At 39.0% G+C, this 25087-nt stretch overlaps 1 protein-coding gene across 1 annotated transcript; it reads right to left on the reverse strand.

The window, feature by feature from the left end:
• Positions 1-3363: 3363 nt before the first annotated feature.
• Positions 3364-23676, reverse strand: LOC131221126 (uncharacterized). Its single transcript, XM_058216271.1, has 2 exons — positions 23168-23676; positions 3364-3775 (listed from the first exon to the last, which is right to left on the reverse strand). Exons 1-2 carry the CDS (start codon positions 23374-23376, stop codon positions 3685-3687), a joined length of 300 nt encoding a protein of 99 aa, XP_058072254.1. The 5' UTR covers positions 23377-23676; the 3' UTR covers positions 3364-3684.
• Positions 23677-25087: the final 1411 nt, after the last annotated feature.

Here is a 25087-nt window from a genome sequence, read left to right on the forward strand (position 1 = left end):
TAAGTCCAACCCGGTCAAAAGTACCGAGTCAGGTCAAGTTGTCATTGAATCGGATCGAGAGATGAGGGAGGGAGTGGAGAGGACAGGAGAGAGAGAGAGAGAGAGAGAGAGAGAGAGAGAGAGAGAGAGAGAGAGAGAGAGATTGTGATCGGGTCAGGGGTCGAGTGTAGTGGGTAGGGTTAGAGATACTTAGAAATTGGAATTTTTTATTATATATATACTTGAATCCGAGTCAAGTTAGATTTCAGATCGAGTCGAGTCAAGTATGACCGGATCGAGTTTTAGGTCGAGTTACTGCGTAACTCAGACTCGACTCAATTTGAGTTTGGAATTGGGTGAAGCCTACTCGGTTCAGACTGACTCACTCATTCGGTTCGGATCGAGTCGTGTCTGAACGAGTCGGACGAGTCAAGTCGGGTGAGTCAAGTCGTCCCATGCCCAGCTCTAAACCTAACTAGAGCTGTCAATGGGTACCCAAACCTGCCGGTCTCCAATGGACCCGGCCCAATTTTAACGGCCCTCGGTCCCATCTTTGGGACCCGTTAAGAAATTGGGTTGGTTTGAGTCTCACCCTTCAGATCTAGTTAAAAATCAGGTCTTTTTTGTAATAAATACAATTATATATTTAATATATATTAATTATTTTAGTAGCAAAATGAGGTTTTGTTAGTCGCACACATAGAAGAGAGCCGATTACACACCATATACGTGTCAAAGTGACACGTGCGCAATCTAATCCATCCATTGGGCCCAACCATGTAAATGCTCTTATTTTCATCCAATTCAACTCAAAACCTAGATCCAAAGACCGGATGGGTACCCGAGGGGCAACCCAACCCAATCAGACCTAGGTCCAGGTATTCAAGAACAAGACCCAAAGCTGGTTAGCCGACCTGAACGTGACCCATTGACAGCCCTAAACCTAACAAAACCATTTTAATTAATGGTATCTCTAATACAAAATTGCAATTAACTAAAACAAGATTAACTCATTTTTAGACTTCCTCTGGGAGAAATAGTAATGGGCATTATGATGGGAAAACAAAATATATGCCATTTGAGCTCACAGATCCCCAACCCTAGCTAGCGTTTCTGAACACTTGGGCTGCCTAGGGACCATCATCCCTCTTGCGCCATGAGATGGTCTGATCAGATTGTGACACTTCAATTACCTGCAACTTTGTGGTTTTTACTCCATTTTCACTTAATTTTCCTGATTTATCACATAAGTTTAGATTATTATTTTTTTAAAAGCATGGTGATGTGGGCACCCCAACGACAGCTTCGATGTGGCGGATGTGGGCCCCTCAACGACAGCTTCGATGTGGCGTCTTGGTCCCAGTGTCCAACGGCACACATTATAAACATTAGGATCATTCATCAGGTAAGTCACAGTTTGAGCATGCCCTGGACCAAAAATAACATTGGTGTGCAGTATGAGAGAAATGGTCGGTTAGAGAAGTAGTCCAACCATCCAAATACAACGTTCATGTGACTTGCTTAGATGAGTGCACTGCCCTGATTTTTTCGTACATGAGCACACTATCTACTGAATGGCCCAGAACTCAGACACGTGTGCCATCCGACATGGGAACGGGCTACAACCTGAGAGCTGTCATGCCCAGCCCGCATTCTGTAAAAACCCACATCCCAAAAGGGCTCATTAGTAAAAGAAGACAATTTGGAGAGGTAAATGGCAAAAGCATGCCATAAGCATTTCCTGTTTTCCAATATGAAAACTTGGCATGAATATAGCAAGCATTCAGAATGTTAATTTTCAAAAACCCATGTTGGAGTGCATGTTAAGATTACTGCCCACCGTTATTCGATGGCAGGAGAATTGAACTTGAACACACCCCCCCCCCTAATTATAAAAGATAAAGAGGCCATTTGTATGGGAGTAAATGGAGGTATATGGGAGGAAATGATGGTAGATAGTATTTGAGGTGTGTTTGGATGATAGTAAATGCATAGAAATAAAATGAAATGGGAGCAAATTGGCACATAAATAAAACCATATTTCCCGTGGAGGATTTGGAAGTGAATGGGATGAAATGCCTTTTTGAGTTCTCTTGGAGAGTCATAAACAAAGGCAGTAGTAGTATGCACATGTCTATCATACACCTAGCATGCTAATGTTGAGTCTCTCCTCATGGCCCAGTGGTAGACTCACCAGAGTTTTAACACACAGGTCATGGGTTGAGTACCCATTATGGTGGGTGTGGGTGTGAGTGTGTGTAAAAAAAAAAAAAAAAATTTTAATTTTTTTTAAAAAAATTTAGAAATTTTTTTTTTAAAAATAAAAAATGTGCTAATTGTACTCCGAAACAATCCAATTATCAGCTACACCACTAAAATCACACCAATAGAATGATCTAAACCGTCCAAAGGTTGGCCATCTAAATAGACATTTAAAAAATGTTAGCAAGTTGCTTGTTTGTGATCGGCCCACTTGAGGCTCGAAACTTCCTCATTTTTAGCTAAAGCATATATTTCAATGGACTTATTATAATCATTATGTTAAATATCACATATGTACACTAATTTGAGATATTAAAACTGATTGAGCTATGTTTGATTATATTGAAAATTTTCAATGCATTCCAATTCCTCCCACATTTACTCCCATCCAAACGGAATATTTGGATTTCAAATACATTTCATTCACTCCAATCCAAACACAATTAAGCCATTTACTCCCACTTCATTTAGCTCCAATTTGATTTCCCATTTACCTTCATTTACAAGCTCCTAAATGGGCCCTAAGTGAAATGTGCATACGAATTTCAAGGGCTAATAGAAGGCTAACCAATTTTAAACCATATGCATGCCGCATGTTCTCAGTTTCATAGCAGGATCATGGTTCAATGATCCACATTCCACACCACTGATATGATGGATGCGACTATGGAAACCCATGCACCAAATGATATTTGTGGTGGTAAAATCCTAACATTCAATTGGTGATGAGAAAAAAGATAGCTGAGACGGAAAATACAGCAACAATCCATATTCACCTGAAGACGGCTCAAACATTCCACCGAAAGGATCAATATCAACTGAAAAAAAAAAAAGCCCAAAAATCTTTTGGTGCTTGGCACCAATGGTGGGTTGCATCATATATATGGTTTGGATCAACCAATGGACCCATTTGTACAAACTGAGGACACTGACAAGACTCAGAAAAGGCAGTGTATAAAACCTCTGACCTGTTTGTATAGAGAGGATAAAAAATGTTGGCATGGAATAGATTCGGCGAATGGAAGAGTGGAATCCAACCATAGTTCCATCATTTGATTTGGAGTTCAGTTTTTCATGGAAATGTTAATTGGTCAAGGGTCAACGGGTGAGAGCCATCTCTGGTAACCTTGAAAACCAACATTTTAACATGTTTTCTGGTAGAAATCGATATCCATGTCTTTTCAGTAAAACCATGGAAATGAAAATCAAATTCCACAGTTACTTCTTTTTACACACAGTGACATATCCGATTTCAAAAGCATTTTCTCAGTCCAAACACCCCAAAAGAAAAAACAATAAAGTTTTAGGCAGCACTAACAAGCTCTGGAATAAAACAAGATCTAAAGCAAACTATGGAACTTGAAAATGCCATCCAACCTGCCCTCAAATATTTAAAATGAAAGGTTATGTGATGTTTACACATCCAAAAAACTGGTAGTATTCTCACTTATTACGTTTAACGGCACGCCTCCCTTGGCCCTTCTTGGGTGGACCTTTCCCACGACGCTTCAACATTTCCAGCTTAGATAGGCGCCTGCATAACACAAGATTAAAATTTGCTGACATTAGGAATTAACCACTGTTGAACACAATCAAAACCAAAATTCAAGCTTAAACAGGTGAAGTTCCAGCATTCATTTGAATGTGTTTGAATCGTCTTTGGGTAAAGAAGGAAAAGAAAAAAAAAAAAAAAAAGGAAGAAAAAAAAAGCCACGCTTGAAGTTAAAACAATAGAAGCTGATACTCCAAAAGATTTGACTGCTTTAGCATTCTATAATATTAAACTCATCGTCTCAAATAAAGAAACAAAAATGTCTTTGATTAGCAGACTACCAAATAGAACAGGTTACACTGTAAAATTTGAACGGAATGAGAAAGTTTAGGAGATGTTGATCCCACAACGACAACTTCAGAAGAAAGTGCAAGCTCTCCCTTTATGAATTGCTAAAATTTATCAAGGGCTTGTTTGATTAGTGGGAAAAGAAAACAATAGAAAATGCAATAATTATCAAATGACGAATACCATGAGAACCATTAAAACATGGATTCTCATGGAGTCCATTTTTAGGGTTTTTGTTTGAATAGTAAGTGGAAATATTATATTTGTCAGACGTCAGTCACCTCACATATTGTGCATAAGAATTTGACCATGGAAAATGGTACCAATTGCCATGGAATCCATTCATTATCTCCTTTGCCAACTAAACATAGTGAAATGTCTCATTATGGGAAACTTCTTTATGTCCTTTCTTTTCTCTCTTATCAAACAGGCCCTAACAGAAGAAAATTACATCAAGCTAAGGGAAATGAGTTATTGTTCAGAAAAAAAAAAAAAAGAACAATCCCAGTTGCCTACAGCCCCAGTGCATACTACGTTATAATGCAGTCCCACTGCATGCTATGTTAAAATGCAGCTTCATTGTGCATCACTGATTCATCCATTGCAAGGTGGTGAAAGCGCATGGTGCATTTTCCTTGATTTGTTTGGACCTGTTTTGGGAGAACAAGTGGGTAGGAGATTCTACCTTAGCCACTCGTTTTCCAAGGTTGCTTTGGGTGGTCACAAATTGCGCATTCTTCCATGAGAAAGAGGGGGTGACTAGTTTGGAATATAATATTCAAAGAATTCTCAGGGATGAAAAGGTAGAAGACTTTAGGGCCCGTTTGGCCAGGTGGATTGGAAGGGATTGAATGGTATTAGGGTGGATGGCATGGATTTCTAGGTAATGATGGTGTTGTCAGTGGATTGTCTTGAGATGCATGGGATTGCTATATCCCTGGATTGCTATATCCAGTCGGTTTGGCACGCCTGGCCAATCCCAGGATTAAACCTTCCCATCCCTTACGATCCCTCGAACCAAACACGTCCCAGGCAAATTTGAATGGATTAGGGTGGATTGGATGGGATTTAAAGGTAATGATGGTGTTGTCAGTGGATTGTCTTAAGATCCATGGGATTGGGATCAGATCACCGACTTTGTTTGGCACGCCCGGCCAATCCCGGGATTTAACTTCCAATCCCTTCCAATCCGACCGGCCAAACGGGCCCTCAGAAACTTGATGAAATTTTTGTAGGCGGCTTTCATCTCGCGAAATGGGGAAGATTGATGATTTGGAAATGGGATGTGTCTTGCATCTTCTCATTGAAGTCTTCTTTTCAAGACTCCCTAAGGAGGATCTCTTTCCCCTCTGTGTAGGGACTTTTACACAGACAGTGCCCATGGATAAGATTGGAGACGTAAAAAGAAGGGAACAACAGAATCTTTTGGGGGTGATGTCCAATCAATGTGAGAGGCAAGCTGATATGGCAGCTTCTCCCCTTCACAATCTTATGGGAGACGTGAAAAGAAAGGAACAACTGAATCTTCAATGATATGCCAACTTCAGAGGAAAAAGTTGTGGAGAAGATCAAAACTTGCACCATTAAGTAGGCACTTATCTATTTCAGACATGTTGGCACCAGGTCTAATTAGATATTGGCACGCACAGGTCATGAATGAATCCCCAAAGAATCTCCCATTTACGATCCCTGGCTCCTTGTGGATGGTGGAAATTGAAAGTTTGATGAATCTTCTGATGGTAACCCTGGCCTTTCTAGCATCAGAGGATCCATTGGATGGCATTCAGGCCTTAGTCCAGATAGTAGGGATCTGAATGAGGTCTTTCCAGATTGTAGGGATCTGTATGAGGTCCTTTCCCTCCAAGGAACTTTTAAGGATTTCCGGTAACAATTCTTCTGGCAGGATCATTGCTGAAGGAGACTCAGTAACTGCAGTAGGGTGGGCAAAGCAAAAGGATTACAAACTGTGGGAGTTGAGCTTTATTTTCAACAAGATTCTAGATATTGCCTCAAGGCTGAATATTTCCATGTTAGAAGAGAGGGAAATGGTATTGCTGATCTCTTGGTTAAAAGGGTGTCAGCCACCCATCTTTATATCTTGGGAACTCTTCCCCTAGTGTAATTTCATTTCTTTTCATTAAGTTTCATTATCTTCTTAAACAAAGAAAAGAAAAGAAAAGAACAAAAAAAAAAAGGGAAAGATCATCTGGCATGAAAAATCAAACCAACCCATCATCAGGCAGGCCTCGCTATGACAATCAATGGATGGTCAAAGGGCTGACTCAGTGTACATATCCGTGGGGCCATCTGAAGAGTGTATCAGCCTGATTTTCATGATGGGGCCCACCTCTTGCATGGCTCGGATGTCCTATATGTTACATATTGGTGGGAAAGGGAGCCCTGCATCCTAACTAGACTATTTTATTTTTTTTTAAGAAGCAACTAGGAAATTCATTGAAACGAAGGAAAGAGACAAAACAAACAAAGAATAAAGAAACAACAGGAAAACAACAAAACAAAGGAAAGAGGAACACTGCTGCTGAGATAGCAGACAGGCCCTAAAAGCCTAGAAAACTAAAGTCAAAACCCCTAAGATCCTTTACATTAGAAGCCCATCCTAACTTAGACTATGGTCGGCTATAGGTGATTGTTATCAAGTGAAACGAAATAATGTTATTGATGGAACACAAATTACACATTAGATATGCCCCAAAGAGAACTTTCATTTTCAGGGTCCAATTAAAATTGGAAAATTACACATAAGAAATGCAGTTTTACATTCTAAAGCAAGTATAATTGACACCAAAGTTTACAAAGCTTGACAACCATTGAGTTTTCCTCCCTACATATGCATGAGATGTGATCCAATGAGGAATCAACATCATGCATGTAGTTTCATGACTAATGATTGTACAATTCACACGAAAATATCAAGCTCTATCAACAACCGCATTTCACCCCCATTGAATATGTGCGATTTGCCCCAACAAGGAGGCACATATATGATCTCTCCTTGAATTTGGTAAGGAAAATTAGGGGTTGGGGACCCTTTCAAACCACTTATACTTGGAGGAATCACCCTCAATTGACAAAACCAAAGGGTGAACCCTTATATGTGGGAACCTTCTAACCAAGGTGCCGCTCCTGTTCCAACTCTGGCTTTTGACTTCACTAGTGTTGTCACGCCCCGAAATTCAGGTACTGAGTGTGCACCCTCAGACCTGAGTTACGGTCCATGACTCGTACACTCAATGTACTTAAATCAGTGAGTCACATTATATAATATCGGCATAATATAATCTGAATTCTATGTACTCATTAACATCCATCAATACACTCATATCAACCATCCATTTATAAACAGTCACCACCACACATCCATGATAATCAAGAATACAAGCTAAAATATTTTTGTTCACCAAATTGAGACTTTTATTAAGTCATTAGATTCATCAAGTTATTCAAAAATTATAAAATCTAAATTAGAAGTCATTTTAAAACAGAAATGAGAAAAATAATAGGAAACACGTCCCATTTAATTATTCAACTGATCCAGCAAAGTAAGCTCGTTTTTGGTTAAATATGGCCACTATTCCTATGGATCATCCACTGGTTTGGGTTCATGTTTTTGCTCTTGAGTCATTGTATCTGCTTCAATTTCATCTGTATATTTTTTCCATCAATACATCGTCAACTTGCTAGGCCCAGTGAGTGAACCCATCATAGTTCGTGCACGATACAATTAAAATAATACACACAAGTAAAGCATACCAATCAAGCATACAAATCAGAAATACAACGCAAATAATATAATTAATGCAAATGTGTAAATGGTATTGATGATGCATCAAGTGGGTATAAATAGAAACTGTCCACTTGCTTGGGTTAGATATCGACAACCCGCATCTACACTCGGCAGGCTCCTACCATTGGTAGGCATGGGCAAGGCCTGCATCCCCCCCCCCCCCCCCCCCCCACCCAAAATAAAAAAATAAAAAATGGGCAGGCTTCCACGTATAGTGGGCTTCTAGCGAGTACATTGGGTTGTCCCCTAGGTAATCATACAAAAGTGTTAACGATGCAAGGCATGACTGTTTAATACATCAAAAATCATAATACAATTAATCATAACAATACAACAATTTATTTTAATCATATGGAGAGGAAACATGTTGGGATTACTCACCCGATGATTTAAGGAGAAATCTGATGAAGCATATCACAGAATACCTATAATCCATATGTAGTACACTATAATATTAAAATGAATGGATAAAAAATATCAAGTTCATAAAGCCCTTGATTTGTTTTGATTACTATGGTTATAAATGAGAGTGATGCTTAGGTTCTACAAGGTAATGTATCTAATGAATAAGGTTTATCTTATTTATCCCAGCCAAAAGGGGCAGGCTAGATATCTTATAAGATGACCCACCAAATGGATGGCTTGGATCTTGTAATAGTATGCTATGATGATATATATTTTGGCATGTGGATGTTTTGTCCTAAATACGCATGTGTCTTAGATAAGTTTTACCATGCATCCAAGTATGGTAGAAATATATTAGATTTTATATATATATATATATATATATATATATATATATATATATATATATATATATATATATATATATATAAAACATTTTTTTATGTGAGTCCTACTACATGGATCTGAACTGATTACATGGTTACCACCACTATAGTGACCCTTGGGAAGAAATTTCAATCCAATCCGAAATCTATAGGAGCCGCAATAACCTAAAAGATTATCGTACAACCACCATTGTTTTCTTATTGTATAGGCCGCACAAATTTTGGATATGCTCTAAATTTACAATCATATCCCAAAGTAGCCTTCCAAATCAAATGGATGAGGTGGATACAATACATATATCATTGTGGGTCCACAATCTCATGGCCCGAGATGGTCTCCAACGTTAGAAACCGCACTTGCTTTCAAATGCTAGAAAAACTTTTTATTTGTATTTATTTATTTTTTGAATGGGTCCCATGATAATCTAAGCCATGGGTGAGATGGGTCATCCCCACATAAAGGGTGACCCCAAAAATCTCCTCGAAACAACACTTCTGTGGCCCACACGGATGCTCAATGGTAACCATTTATTTTTCATTGTTTAAGCCACTGTGGTCCACATTAGTTTTCTTTTGAGTAAAATTTTCAACCCCAAGTCTCTTATTAAGTGACAAGATAAATAAATGATATGGATTTGCCACTTACATTAAGATAGTCCTTCATAGATGATCCACAGATCCGAATTAATTCCAGTTTCATAAATACATAAATTTTACATTTTCGCGCTAGAGAGTTTTTATACATATTTTTCATTATTATTTTTTCCCCTGATGGTCCACAAATAATAGGTGTGCATAAAATCTATCTCATTCACCATTTTACCAACATCGTTTTAGGACACTGGTAAAAAAATGAGGCAAATTCATGATTCTGGTGAACCGAACCATCTTGAACAACACTGACCGTTCTTCCACCATTAAAATATATACCTTCCTTATCTCGGGCCCTCCTAACTATCTATCTGAGTCATTCATCGGTTCCTCCAATTATTTTTGAATAGTCAAAATAATTAGTATTTTTATCGGAAGTTCCTGCGGCCTCAATAGATCTTCTAAGGGCGAATGTACCATGAATTCTATTTTAAATATTATGGCCACCCAAATGTTGATTTGGCCTAATTTTTTGAGGTTTGCCATATTTTGGTCATCAAAATCTAATGGATCGGGCCCCACATGCAATAATAAGCCTAACACGTAATTTAAGTAAAAGCAAAACAAGTCTTTACGTGTTTGCTTTTCTTACTTGTTTACATGCGTGAGGTGTTCCAAGGTGCACTGTGCATATACGCACTTGTTTATATATATATATATATATATATATGTGCACATGCATTGCACCCATGGTAAATCCACACCGTCCATCATGCAGGCCCAAAACATAATAATATAAAGAAATAAATAAATAAAATAAAATACTAACCTTGCAAGCCCCTCTTCCCCTTTATCTATCACTCTCCCTTATCTTTTCTCTCTTGATTTTTTTTTTTTCTTTATGATTGGAGGGAAGGTCCGCCCTTACAGAAAAAGGATGGTTCCTTGGATAAGATGGATAAGATGAGTGTGCGGGTTGTTGCAACCGATTTCATCTTCTTTTTTTTGAAAAATTTCAAAACTTAAAAATTTTAAGTTGATACATTCTACCCCTTTGAAAGAAAATTTTCGTCCTCAAAATTTACCTGAAACTATTCTTCAAACAAGTGAGGATACTTCTCGCGCATTTCAGCTTCCTGCTCCCACGATGCTTCATCGACTCCATGATGATTTTATAACACCTTGACTAATGATATTGTCTCGGTTCTTAAAACATGTTCCCTACGGTCGAAAATGTGAATAGGCCTTTCCACGTAAGATTTATCTTCTTGAAGCTCAAGATCTTGCTAATTGATGATATGCGAGGCGTCTCTTTCGTACTTCCTTAGCATTGACATATAAAAGACGTTGTGAACACTCGACAGCTGTGGTGGTAGCGCAAGTCTACATGCTGCAGTTCCCACTCGATCTAACACCTCAAAAGGTCCAATAAACCAAGGGCCAAACTTTCCTTTTGTATTGAATCGCATCAGACCCTTCATTGGTGAGACTTTTAGGAATGCATGATCCCCCACTGAAAATTCCAAATCACGTCTTCGATTATCCACGTAACTCTTTTGTCGACTTTGAGCTGCTTGAAGTCGTTTCCGAATGAGCTCCACCTTCTTAGAAGCCTCTTGGACAATATCTGGTCCAATCAAACCTTTCTCTTCTACTTCGATCCAACAGTTAGGAGCACGGCAAGGGCGTCCATACAATGCTTCATACGAATCCATACTGATACTTGCCTAATAGCTGTTACTATAAGCAAATTCAGCAAAATGTAAGTTTTCGTCCTAACTACCTTTGAAATTGAGAGCGCATGCACGTAACAAATCTTCAAGTATTTGGTTCACACGCTCAGTTTGCCTATTAGACTGTGGACGATAAGTTGTGCTTTAGTTTCAAGTTATGCCCATGGCTTCCTATAAACTAGTCCAGAATTGCAAAGTAAAATGAGGGTCATGATGTGACACAATGGAACTAGGTATTCCGTGTAATCACACTACTTCTTTAATGTACGGTTTGGCAAGAATGTCCATTGAATAAGTAATATGAATGGGAATGAAATGTGCTGACTTTGTTAATTGATCAACGATCACACATATCGAATCATGATTTCTTTATGTCATAGGAAGTCTAACTATGAAGTCCATAGAAATGCACTCTCACTTCCATTATGGTATCTTTAAAGGCTGCAATAGTCCTGACGGGTTTTGATGATTAACCTTTACTTATTGACAGGTGTAACATCGAAAAACATAATTGGCTATATCTTTCTTCATGTTCTCCCACCAAAACGAATGCTTCACGTTCTGGTACATCTTTTTACTTCCCAAATGAATAGTGAACTTAGTTTTGTGTGCTTCTTTCGAAATTTCTTCCTTCGGTTCTGGAACATTAGGCACATAAAGACGACTGCGATATCGAACACCCTTATCTTCCCACACTATCCAAACTGATGCCTCATCACCTTGGTGCTTAGCCACCATTTTCATCAACAACTCATCATTTCCTTGTGCTTGTATAATTCTTTCCTTCAATGTCTGCTATAATGCTATGTTACATAAGCGAATACGTTGTTCTCGGAACTGTAGTTCAACGTCGAAGTCCTTCACATATTTCATCATCTGCCACTCTTGAACCATTAGTCTAGCTATGGTTTGCTGCTTATGTTGCTTCCTACTAAGGGCATCTACCACAAGATTTGTCCTTCCAAGATGATATAAAGCTCGAAATCATAATCTTTCAAGAATTCAACCCATCTTCGTTGCCTCATATTCAGATCTCTCTGGGAGAACAAATATCGAAGACTCTTATGATCTGTGAAAAGATCGAATCTTTCTCCATATAAATAATGTTGTCAAATCTTCAAAGCGAACATGATTGTGCCCAATTCCAAATCATGAGTCGAATAATTGCACTCATGATTCTTCAATTGCCTTGACGCATACGCAATCACCTTATCTTCTTGCGTAAGTACACAACCAAGGCCCAAAATTGATGCGTCGGTATATAGGACAAATTTTACTCCCTCCTTTGGAAGAGTGAGAACAGGAGTATAGGTTAAAAGCTTCTTCAACTTAACAAATGCTTCTTCGAATTTATCTGTCCATTTAAAAGACACACCTGAGTCAGAATTGTTGGTGGGCCGAATATTTTAGAGAAGTCCTTGATGAAACCTCCTGTAGTACCCGATGAGTCCTAGAAAACTTCTAACTTCAATTACACTCTTGGACTGCTCCCACTTCATCACTGCTTCGATTTTGGCTAGATCAACTGCAACACTGTCCTCTGTGATTACATGTCCTAGAAATTTAACACTCAGCTTCCAGAATTCACACTTGGAGAATTTGGCATGCAATTGATTGTCCTTCAGAGTATGTAGAGTTGTTCTCAGATGTGTCTCATGATCTTCGTTGGTCTTCGAATAGATCAATATATCCTCAATAAATACGATGACAAATTGATCAAGATACGGCCGAAATACTCTGTTCATCGTCCATGAATACAGCTAGGGCATTGGTCAACCCAAAGGGCGTAACCAAAAATTTGTAATGCCCATAGCGCGTCCTGAAGGCCGTCTTATAAATATCTGACTCTTTAATACGCAGTTGGTGATATCCTGATCTTAAATCAATCTTGGAGAAATAACATGCTCCTTTCAACTGATCAAATAAATTGTCAATACATGGCAGATGATACTTGTTCTTAATCTCCACTTCATTCAACCAATGATAGTCTATGCATAAACGCATGCTTCCATCCTTTTCTTTACAAAAAGCACCGGTGCACCCCATGGTGAAGTATTGGGCTTGATGAAACCCTGGTTCTTCAATCCTTCCAATTGTTCCTTCAATTCCTTTAGCTCAACTGGCGGCATTCGATATGACTGCATTGATATCGACGCAGTTCCTGATAACAAATAAATACTGAAGTCTACTTCTCGTTGGGGCGGTAATCGAGGTATATCCTGAAAAACTTCGGGATACTCTCTCACAACTGGGATTTGTTCCATGATCAACTCTGGTAACTCCTCTTCCTTCAACACTATAATATGCTCCATCTTATTATCTTTTTGTATTCCTAGGATTTGAAAAGATTCTTTTCCAAAAATAGAGAATGTAATGTTCTTAGCATGACAATCAATCTTAGCATGGTTAGCGGTGAGCCAATCCATACCTAGAATGACAACATATCCATTCATATCCATAACCACTACATCAGCTGGCATTATAATACCACATATATTGACTTCACAGGACTCGCATATCTTGTTCAAGGTGACAATTTTCCCCACTGGTGATTTTACGGAAATTGATTTGCTAAGGTTAATAGGTTTCAACCCTGGTCTTTTCACTACAGCACTTGCAATAAATGATATGGTGGTTCTAGAATAAAATAATATAGCAATAGGTTTATCGAGTACATTGATCGTACCTTCAATAACATTGTTATCTAGTTCTGGTTCTTCAATAGGTGTTATGGCATATACTTTCGCTTGAGGGGGCTGTTGTCTGAAGGGTTGTCCTTCTTGATTCTGAGATACTAGAGGTTAAGCTGCTTGCTGAGGTCAGTTCTGCTGATACTCTTGTGGCCTAGGAGGCAAAGATCATGATGCTTGTGAAGACTACCCGGACTGCTGAGACGGTGCAGGAAGTTGAAACCAAGGGGGAATATGTTGAAGCGGCTGGATTTGGCCAATATCATCGAGTCGGGTTCTGCAAAAATGGGCTTTGTGTCTGTACTTCCCGCAATAGGTACAGTTGCCAAAAAAAAAATGATCTTGACTACTAGGTGCTTGAAATTGACCAATAGTTCACTGCCTCTTCTCTAATGGTTGTTATTGGCTAGGTGTAGTCCTCATCTGACTTCCCATCTCTTTTATCTGTACTCGAGACTTTAAAAACCGCTCACTATCTCTTTCAACCCAAAGAGCCTTGTCAACAATTTCAGAATACTATTTAATATCATCACAACAGAACTTGGTTCTAATATTTTGTCGAAGGCCTTCATCAAATTTAGTGATCTTGTATTCTTCATCTTCCATCATCTTCGAGACATATCTTGATAGTTCAGCGAACTTCGCCTCATACTATGCCACTGTCATCGATCCTTGCTCCAATTTTGAAAATTCGGCCATCTTTTGATTACGGTAGGCCTAGGGAAGTATATATCATCGAAGTTGTCCTAAAATTCTCTCCAAGTCTATAAATGATTAGTTGTAACCATCCTTTTAGCCAATCTCCACCAAACATCTGCTTCACCTTGAAGCATAAAGGCCATCAATCGTACTTTCTCGGTATCGGGGCAATTCATCGCTTCTAATATCTTCTCGATTTGCTTCAACCAATCTTCTGCTACCGAAGGATCTGTAGCACCTTTTAACACTGGCGGCCGAAGTTTTATGAATCTCTCAAGTAAATCCACTTCACGTGTCTGCTCGGTCCTAATTGGTAATGCCTGACAATGAGCTTGAGGTGCTTGGCTCATATTGGCCAACATGTTCCATTGAACCGCAAATTGCTCCTGTTGTTGCTTCATCATTGCGGCTATTTGATTTACTAATCCAAACGCAACATCCCACAGCTGTGTGCTGGGTACGGCGAAATTTGGCACGCATTGCAGATGGGGACAAAGGCAATTAGGTGCTTGGTCCAGCCCCACCTTGATATGATGCAGGTGGAGGCACAGGATTTTGCGGTCCCTCTTCAACCTTGTCCCCTTTGACTACATTCTCATCATGTTCTCTATTAGTCGTTTCATCTTCTTCCAGAATAGTGGTGCCCACTAATTGGGTCAAGAGGAAGGGTAGCACTAGTAGAAGGGACTAAGTCACAGATGTTATGTGTCTTCTTTGGGGCCATAGTTTTCCTATAAGAAAGGAATTTTGGAATTTTTCGAAAAAATTATTTGAAAAATGTAACAACTTAAAATTTTACTTCGGCTAAAATTTTTAAGTTATGAAATTTTTCGAAAAAAAAAAGAAGAAGAAGATGAAATCGGTTGCAACAACCCTCACCTTTATCTTATCCATATCATCCTTTCTTTATAAGGGCGGACCTTTCCTCCGATCATAAAGAAACAAAAATAATAATAATAATAATAAATCAAGAGAAAAAAGATATGGGAGAGTGATAGATAAAAGGAGAAGGGCTTGCAAGGTTAGTATTTAATTTAATTTTTTAGTTATTTATATTATTATGTTTTGGGCCTGCATGATGGACGGTAGTGTGGATTTACCATGGGTGCAATGCATGTGCACATATATCAACAAGTGCGTATATGCACGGTGCATCTTGGAGCATCTCACGCATGTAAACAAATAAGAAAGGCAAACACGTAAAGACTTGTTTTGCTTTTACTTGAATTACATGTTAGGCTTCTTATTGCATGTGGGGCCCAATCAATTCGGTCTATTAGATTCTGATGACCAATATATGGTAAACCTCCAAAAATTAGGCCAAATCAACATTTGAGTGGGCCATAATATTCAAAATAGAATTCATGGTACATTCGCCATTGAAAGATCTATTGGGGCCACAGGAACTTCCGATGAAGATCCTAATTATTTTGACCATTTAAAAATAATTGGGAGAACTAATGAACGACTCAGATCTCAGATAGACAATTAGGAGGGCTCGAGATAAGGAAGGTATATGTTTTAACAGTGGAAGAACGGTCAGTGTTGTTCATGATGGTTCGGTCAACCAGAATCACGAATTTGCCTCATTTTTTTACCAGTGTCCTAAAACGATGTTGGTAAAATGGTGAATGGGATAGATTTTATACGCGCATATTATTTGTGGACCATTAGGGGAAAAAATAATAACATAAAATATGTATAAAAACTCTAACGTGAAAAAGTAAAATTTCTGTATTTACGGAATCGAAATTGATCTAGATCCATGGATCATCTATAAAGGACTGTTTTAATGCAAGTGGCAAATCCATACCATCTATTGATCTTGTCACTTAATAAGAGACTTGGGGTTGAAAATTTTACTTGAAAGAAAAGTAATGTGGACCACAGTGGCTTAAACAATGAAAAATAAATGGTTACCATTAAGCATTCATATGGGCCACAGAAGTGTTGTTTCGAGGAGATTTTTGGCGTTACCCTTTATGTGGGGATTACCCATCTCACCCATGGCTTAGATTATCATGGGACCCATTCAAAAAATAAATAAATACAAATAAAAAGTTTTTCTAGCATTTGAAACCAAGTGCAGTTTATAACGTTAGAGACCATCTTAGGCCATGAGATTGTGGACCCACAACGATATATGTATTGTTTCCACCCCATCCATTTGATTTAGAAGGCTACTTTGAGCTACGAGTGTAAATTTAGGACATATCAAAAATTTGTGCAGCCCATACAGTAAGAAAACAATGGTGGTTGTATGATAATCTTTTAGGTTATTGTAGCTCCCGCAAATTTCGAATTAGATTGAAATTTCTTCCCAAGGGTTACTATAGTGGTGGTAACCGTGTAATCAGTTTAGATCTTTGTAATATGACCCACATAAAAAAATGTTATATATATATATATATATATATATATATATATAATCTAATATATTTCTACCATACTTGTATGCATGGTAAAACTTATCTAAGCCACGTGTGTTTAGGACAAAACATCCACAAGCTAAAATATGTATCATCATAGCATACTATTATAAGATCCAAGCCATCCATTTGGTGGGTCATCTTATAAGATATCTAGCTTGCCCTTTTTGGCTGGGATAGATAAGATAAACCCTATCCATTAGGTATATTACCTTGTAAAACCTAAGCATCACTCTCATTTATGGCCTTAGTAATAAAAACAAATTAAGGTGTTTATGAACTTGATATTTTTTTAATCCATTCATTTTAATACTATGGTGTACTGCATATGGTTTATAAGTATTCTCTGATCTGCTCCAACAGATTTCTCCCTAAATCATCAGGTGAGTAATCCCAATATGTTTCCTCTTCATATGATTAAAATAAATTGTTATATTGTTATGATTAATTGTATTATAATTTTTGATGTATTAAATATTTATGTGTTATATCATTAACACTTGTACGATTATCTAGGGGACAACCCACTGTACCCATTAAAAGCCTACTATATGTGAAAGCATGCTCGATGGGGGGTGCGGGCCTTGCCCATTCCTACCAATGGTAGAAGTCTGTCGAGTGCAGATGCGCTTTGTCGATATCCGACCAAAGCAAGTGGACGATTTCTATTTATACCCACTTAATGCATCATCAACACCATTCACACCATTCGCATTAATTACATTATTTGCGTTGTATTTCTATTTTTTATGCTTGATTGTTATGCTTTACTTGTGTGTATTATTTTAATTGTATCGTGCACAAACCATGATGGGTTCACTCACTGGGCCTGGCAAGCTAACAGTGTATTAATGGAAAAATTGTACAGATGGAATTGAAGCAGATACAACGACTCAAGAGCAAGAACATGAAGTCAAACTAGTGGATGATCTACAGGAACAGTGGCCATATTTAACCGAAGACGAGCTTACTTCGCTGGATCAGTATAATAATTAAATGAGACATGTGTTTCGTATTATTATTCTCATTTTTGTTTTAAAATGACTTCTAATTTAAATTTTATAATTTTTGAATAACTTGATAATTCTAATGACTTAATAAAAGTCTCAATTTGGTGAACAAAAATATTTTAGCTTGTATTCTTGATTATCATGAATGTGTGGTGGTGAATATTTATGAATGGATTAGTGGTTGATATGAGTGTATTGATAGATGTTAATGAGAACATAGAATTCAGATTATATTATGCCTCTATTAAATAATGTGACTTACTGATTTAAGTATACTAAGTGTATGAGTCATGAACTGTAACTCAGGTCTGAGGGTATACACTTAGTACCTGAATTCCGGGGCGTGACAACACTAGTGAAGTCAAAAGCAGGAGCTGGAATAGGAGCAGCACCTTGGTTAAAAAGGTTCCCACATATAAGGGTTCACCCTTTGGTTTTGTCAATTGAGGGTGATTCCTCCAAGTATAAGTGGTTTTAAAGGGTCCCCAACCCCTTGGTTTCTTTACTAAATTCGAGGAGATAGATCATATATGTGCCACCTTATTGGGGAAATTTTCACATATTCAATTGGAGTGAAATGTGGTTGTTGATAGAGCTTGACATTTTCGTGTGAATTGTACATAAGCGAATGGGAGAAGTTTGAGGGATAAGAAAAACTTTCACTAGGTAAAATGGGAGAAGTTTAGAAGGCAAAGGAGGCAGGAGGGTTAGGCTTTGGAAAAGTCAAGGAGAAACTAGAAGGCTGTTGTGCAAGTGGTGGTGGCACTTTTGGGAAGAAAAAGAACCTTCGTGTCAAAAGGTAGTGGCTGAGAAATATGGATATGCTAGTAGAGGGTAGATCCCCAGGGAAAGGTGGAGAACCTGGATCTCCAATGTGGAAGGACACTGTTGGATTGGGAGATCAGTGGAAAAAATGGGGGAGATCACTCTTAGGAGTTTTCAGATTTCATCTAAGAATGGTGATTCCATCCTTTTCTGGGAGGATGAGTGGATTGGTAACAATCTGTTGACACTGAAGTTTCCCAAATTACATAAGCTAGTCACGGAAAGGCAAATTTTGGTGAAAGATTGCTCGGATTTTATTGGTACTAACCTCTCATGGAACATTACCCTTAGAAAGAACTTGAAAGAACAGGAATTAGAGGATTCCCAATCACTCTTGGGCTCGTTGAATGAGGTTTGGTTGTCGCCTCCCAAAAAGGAAGAGAGGACGTAGAAATGAGATCTTCTAGGCAAATTCATGGGAAAGTCTTTCTTTAGAATCTCAGCAAACAATCCTAAGTCGGTGCCTGCTTCTTCACTATGGAAAATCTAAGCCCCCCCCCCCCAGTATAGAATTTGATGTTACTTGCATTAAAAGAAAAAAATCAGTGCTGTGGTATGGTTATTCCGAATAGGTGTATTATGTGCAAATCAAGCAAAGAAAATAGGCTCCACCTGTTGTTGCATTGTCCGACAACTTCCAAAATTTGGAATTTCTTCCATAAACCATAATGAGTTCAAAATCTCCCTCCCCAGTTGCATCAAGTTAGGGGATCATTTCATCAGATGGAACAACTGCCCTTTTGGTGGGAAGAGATTCAACTTCTGGCGCATTGTTCCCTTTTCCATTTGTTAGGAGATTTGGAAGGAAAGGAACAATAGGATCTTCAAAGACTCTCAAATCCCTTCCTCAGCAATTATTGACAAGATCAAAGGGTCAATCGTTGAATGGGCTTCTTTGTCCTCTTAAGTTTGGGGGAATGTCTCCCTTAGATATATGTTCAAAATGGTCAAATATTGTGGCACAGGGTTAGGCTATGGATCCAAATGAAACACTTCATTCAATTTGGTCCTTTCCTCACCTTGCTAGGTATCTTGGTCTTGAGTGTCAGTTTCTGTATTTTGCTTTGTTTCCCAGATCTGTAGATCCTTCATTAATACTAAAAATTTAGTTGTTAAAAATTTTTTTTAAAAAAAAAAAAAAAAGATTGAGAAATCATCTCCAAAATACCTGGTGAAGTTGAAGTGCATTGGTTCACCAATTCAGCATCCCGAAGATACATAATACACACATTCATCATGTTAATGTGTCTTTTCCAAAGTTTGTCAACCATGAGCACTATGTTCTCACTCACTAGCCAACCAAAAGAAATGACCCTGGCTTGGCCATTATATCACCAAATATATTCTGACAGATCACAAGACTCCCGAGGATATGGAAATCAAAGCACCTTGTAAAATGTTTCAACTGTAATACTTCCTAACCTCTCCTTTCATGCATAGAGGGAGCCCGACTTTAAAAAAGGTCCAACAAACCCACTGTATCCCGAGAGAGATTATGAACAGTTTTAACATATTTTGGTGCTTCCCGGGTGAGGTAAATCACTTCCTCCTAGCGTGGCATGGGACTTATTTTGGTAAGACGAAAACTACTATCTGGAGAATGGTGGTCCTAGAAGTGTGGTGGTCAGTGTGGGGGGAAAGAAATAATAGATGCTTCAGAAATCTCTCCAATTCGGCTGGGTTAGTGGCGTCTTCAGCTAAGCGTCTTATCATTGAATGGGCTCTAAATGTTAAAGATCTATCGAGCCCTGATTTCTTTTTTTTAGGCATGTAATCTGAGGCCTGCTTTCTCAGCAGCCTCCCCTCTTGTTTGCTCTCTCTCTTAATGAAATCTCTTCATCTTTCCAAAAAAAAAACAAACCCACTGTATCCTTCAATTTCCTCATCGTTTAAGTACTTTTGACAAGGGTTGCCTAGATCACCTGGCCCCCCAAGTTGTAGAAGCATTTAGAGCTAGCCGCCTTCCTATTAACATCAATATGAGCCAATATAGTTAAATCATACAAATAAGCTAAGCAGAGCACCAAAAGTCCTCCCAGAATTGAATATGAGTAACATTTCCGACACTAAACACTACCTCCTTCCTAAAAGTAGGTGTGGCATGCACTAACCCAACCATAATCCCTTTATGCCCTAGACCTAGCCTGGCCTTGGCCCTAATCGGGCTATCAGGCTATCGAACCTATAACGAAAAAAATTAAATCATCAAAAGTTTGAAATAAGTCTATTTTAAGTTTTTCTTTTTTCTTTAAAAAATAAATAAATAAATAAATCCTCCATTAACAATCCTACATATAAATGTTTTGATCATAGAACTAGAAGCTAAATCTAATAATTGTCTTTAAACTAAACGCACATCATACTGGAACCATTAACAAGTGTCTTTAAACTATTATAATGGTGACTCACAATGATTCTATCGGGCCAACAAGCTGGGCCAGGCAATTCATCACTGGCCTTGGGTTGGCTCAACCTGAGCATCAAGCCTAGATTCCGAGCCAACTTTAGGGGCCCAATCCTGATCCTTAAAGGACCAGGCTGCTTGGCTCATTGCCACTCCTACCTAAAAGGATAAATAATTCTAGATATCGAATAAGTACCGAGACTTTGTATAAAGAAGAGGCCTTGGACAACCGTCCTCCCCTCCACCCCCTATATCATCTAAGCCTTACGACCATCATCTAAGCCTCTCCAAAGGAAATCTCTTCTAAATTTTCCTAGTCTACTAAGGATGATTGCCGGACATTGAAACAAGGATATGAAATATAAAGGCATGCTGGACATGGCGTCCTTAATATAGGTGATTTTTCCTCCAAGAGATAAATACCTACTCTTCCAACTTGAGAGTTTTCTTTCAATCTTCTCAATCACCTTGTCCCAGATGCTTAGCTAGCTTAACAATACACAAGGGAAGACCCGAATGGGATGAAGACGGGGTCATAAAAACTGCAACCAAACACCCCGGCCAAGCTATCGACTACCACAAGATCCAATCTAACACCCAAAAGCTTTATTTTGTGAACTTTGATCTTAAGGTGTCAAACGACTTTAAAGAAATGAACAAACATGCCGACATTGTCAACTTGAGAGGCCATGGCACCGCAGCTGCAAAAAATAAAAATAAAAATAAAAATTGTTCGAATAAGTCGAAGATCGTGGATCACTCGTTTATAGTATGCAAAGTAGTGGTATATGTCAAGTGTAGGATCTCCCCAAATGTTCGTCTAATGTCATCTCCACCTTTTGTTGCACAAAGTGTGAAGATGAGAGGCAATAAACTCAGGTTTGAGAGAAGGTAAGTGTCAGTTTTAAATGTTAGAAAGTTAAGTGGTTACAAAGCATGAGGCTAAGCACGAGTCCGGTTCCTACAAGTAAGGTTCTGCCCGACAAGGAAGATTTTATGGAAACAATCAAGTTCCTCTCATTGTTCCTTCCAATACACCCTAGTCTAAGGTATCATGTGTATGCAGAAACAAGAAAAGATTAATCTACAAAATTAGGAGTCGTATGCAGAAGAAGTAGAGGCCATTTTACTAGTCTCATTGTTCATTACACCCATCATAAACAGATTTTCTCCTTCAGTCGGACAACCCTATGCGAACACACGACTGTGCTTTTCAACTGATACTTGCAGAAATCGGAAGCAAACATCAAATCCCTTGAGCATCAAATGCAGGACATAGAATACATTAGTCGACCCATTGTTTCCTTTGATGTGACCCACCTGAGTTATGGATCGTGCTGGATTTTGGAAGCGCATCTAATGGACAGGTTGGATGGGGAGCGGATTAGGTGCGGGCCCGGCCTTGCCCAAAATGGTGCAGCCCTTACCATGGGACCCACCTTGATGTATGTATTCTATATCCACACTGTCCATCTGTTTTGCCATATCATTTTAGGGCATGAGCCCAAAAATGAAGAAGATCCAAACATCAGGTGGACCATACCATAGGAAATAGTGGTGATTAAATGCCCTATCATTAAAAACTTCCTAGGGCCCACTGTAATGATTCTGTAATGTTTATTTGCCATCCAACCAGTTGATAAGGTCACAAAAACCTGGATAAAGGGAAAAAAACAAATATCAGAGGATACAAAACTTCTGTGGCCCATTAATGGTCAATCACCACTGTTTCCTATGGTATGGTCCACCTGAGAATTGGATCTGCTTCATTTTTGGGCTCATACCCTAAAATGATCTGACAAAACGGATGGACAGCGTGGAAATGGAATACATACATCAAGGTGGGCCCCACACTAAGGGCCGCACCTAATCCGCTCCTGGTTGGATGGCACTCACATCACGGTGGGCCCATGCAGCACAAGCATACAGTAATTACTGAACGTTTGAACATATGTGATCATTCGCAACTGGATAATTAGCTCCAAACACCACACACAGAGGCAATTTTGAAATCCATAACAGGTGTTTGATAATATTCCACTGTGAAGAAATGAGAGAGAGAGAGAGAGAGAGAGAGAGAGAGAGAGAGAGAGAGAGAGAGAGGCGTACTCTTGCTCTTGCTTGGCCATGACGAGGGGGTCGTCTTTCTTGATGTCGTGCGGGTACCACTGGGCCACCTTTTCTCCTATTAACTTCTTCCTTAGGATCTTGTGTGGGGACCTCTGCCCTGTTGGGTTCAGCACGTGCCCAAATATCTTCGCCCTCGCCTCTGTCACTCCCTTCATGGCCGCTGTGGCCAATAGGCTCTTCAGGCTCATTCTCCGCCGTCCGTTTATTACAATGATGATGATGATCTTTTTGTTGTTGTGGTAGTGCTCTTCTTTCTTAGCCTCCTCTTCCTCACCTTCTCTCTGAAAGGACTGCGTAGTCAGCTTAGGGGTAACGGCTTAGGGGCCGTTTGGATGCCTGTAACTTGTGTAAAGTGTAAGAAAGTTACAGGAGGAATTAGGTGTTTTTCAAGTCACAGGTTACTTTGTTACAGGCAACGGCTACCCATTTCGAATTTGGGAGAGGGTGGTGGAAACGCAGCTGCATTGAAAGTGAACCTATTCAATGCACCTACCTGCTCTGACCCAACGTCTCCTTCTCTCTCTCTCTCTCTCTCTCTCTCTCTCTCTCAGCGTCTCCTTCCCTCTCCCTGCTCTGGCAAGGGAAGCCCTAACCCTTAGTGTTTTTCTTTTGTATTTTTTCCTCTCTTTTTTTTTTTTTCTTCTTTTGCATGAGTGCGGAACGGGGCTGTTTGGCAGGGCGGTTTCGGATGCCTAACTGTGGGGCCCACAGTGATGTACTTTCCTTACCTCCACACCGTCCATCCGCATTGAAAGCTCATTTTAGGATATGATCCAAAAATTGAAGCTGATCCAAATCTCAGGTTGGCCACACCACAAGAAACAATCTTAACTAAATTCCTAGTATTAAAAACATCTTGAATCCACTAAAACATTTACTTTCCACATCCAATAGAAGCGGTTTTCCTAATGAGTAACTCACTACACTAGTAAACTCCACGAAGTCTACCATAATTCATGTATTTTATCACCTCCGTCCTTCCATTTTCCCATATAATTTTAGGGCTTGAGTCCAAAAATGAAGCATATATATTTTTCAAATGGACCACCCCATGGAAACAGTTAACTTGACCTTCTACCATTGAAAATTTCTTAGGGCCACAGAAGTTTTGGATCAAGCTTATATTTTTGTTTTCCGTTCATCCATGTCTGTATAATATTATAAACAGGTTGGATGACAAATTAACATTACTGTGGGGCCTAAAAAGGTTTTATAGGTATGAAATCATTATCCTAACTGTCATGTGGTGTGATCCACTTCATCTTTATATATGCTTCAATTTTGGGCTTAACCCCTTAAATTAGATGGAAAAATGGATTGACAGTATGGATAGACCACATACGATCAAGGTGGGCCTAACTGAATTTATTCAGTATGATAAGAGCACATACTGAGTAACTCAGTACGCAATCCGATTTCCCATCCAACCTATTGACAAGGAAATTAGACCTCTTATGGTACCGAGTAAACTCACTTATATATAATTTATCCATGCTATCCATCCATAGAAACTAAGTTACCTATAAGTTAGTTACGACTTACACCCAAACAGGATTATCTGTAACTTTCTTTCACGTGTAAGTAGGTTACCCGTAACTTACTTATAACTTAAAAAACTTAAAGGCATCCAAACGCAGCCTTAGTAGGTGAGGCCCGCGATCAGATAAGGTGAGACTCGGATCCACGAACGCAGATCGGCTATAGATGTGAGACCCGTATCCTAGCTCGTACCGTTCTGTTGGCTTCTACGGTCCTCCCAGTTGAATTCCTGCGACCCGCGATCTATAACCGGCGTTTGCACGCGATCTTGAGTCGTATCCCGTATTCCAGAGTTGGCTCGACCCGAGACTTGTACTCTAATGACCGCGTCATCGCCGCGGTTCTGATGCCGCGTCTCGC

Source organism: Magnolia sinica, chromosome 12 (assembly GCF_029962835.1).
Source record: "Magnolia sinica isolate HGM2019 chromosome 12, MsV1, whole genome shotgun sequence".
Lineage (NCBI taxonomy): Eukaryota > Viridiplantae > Streptophyta > Magnoliopsida > Magnoliales > Magnoliaceae > Magnolia > Magnolia sinica.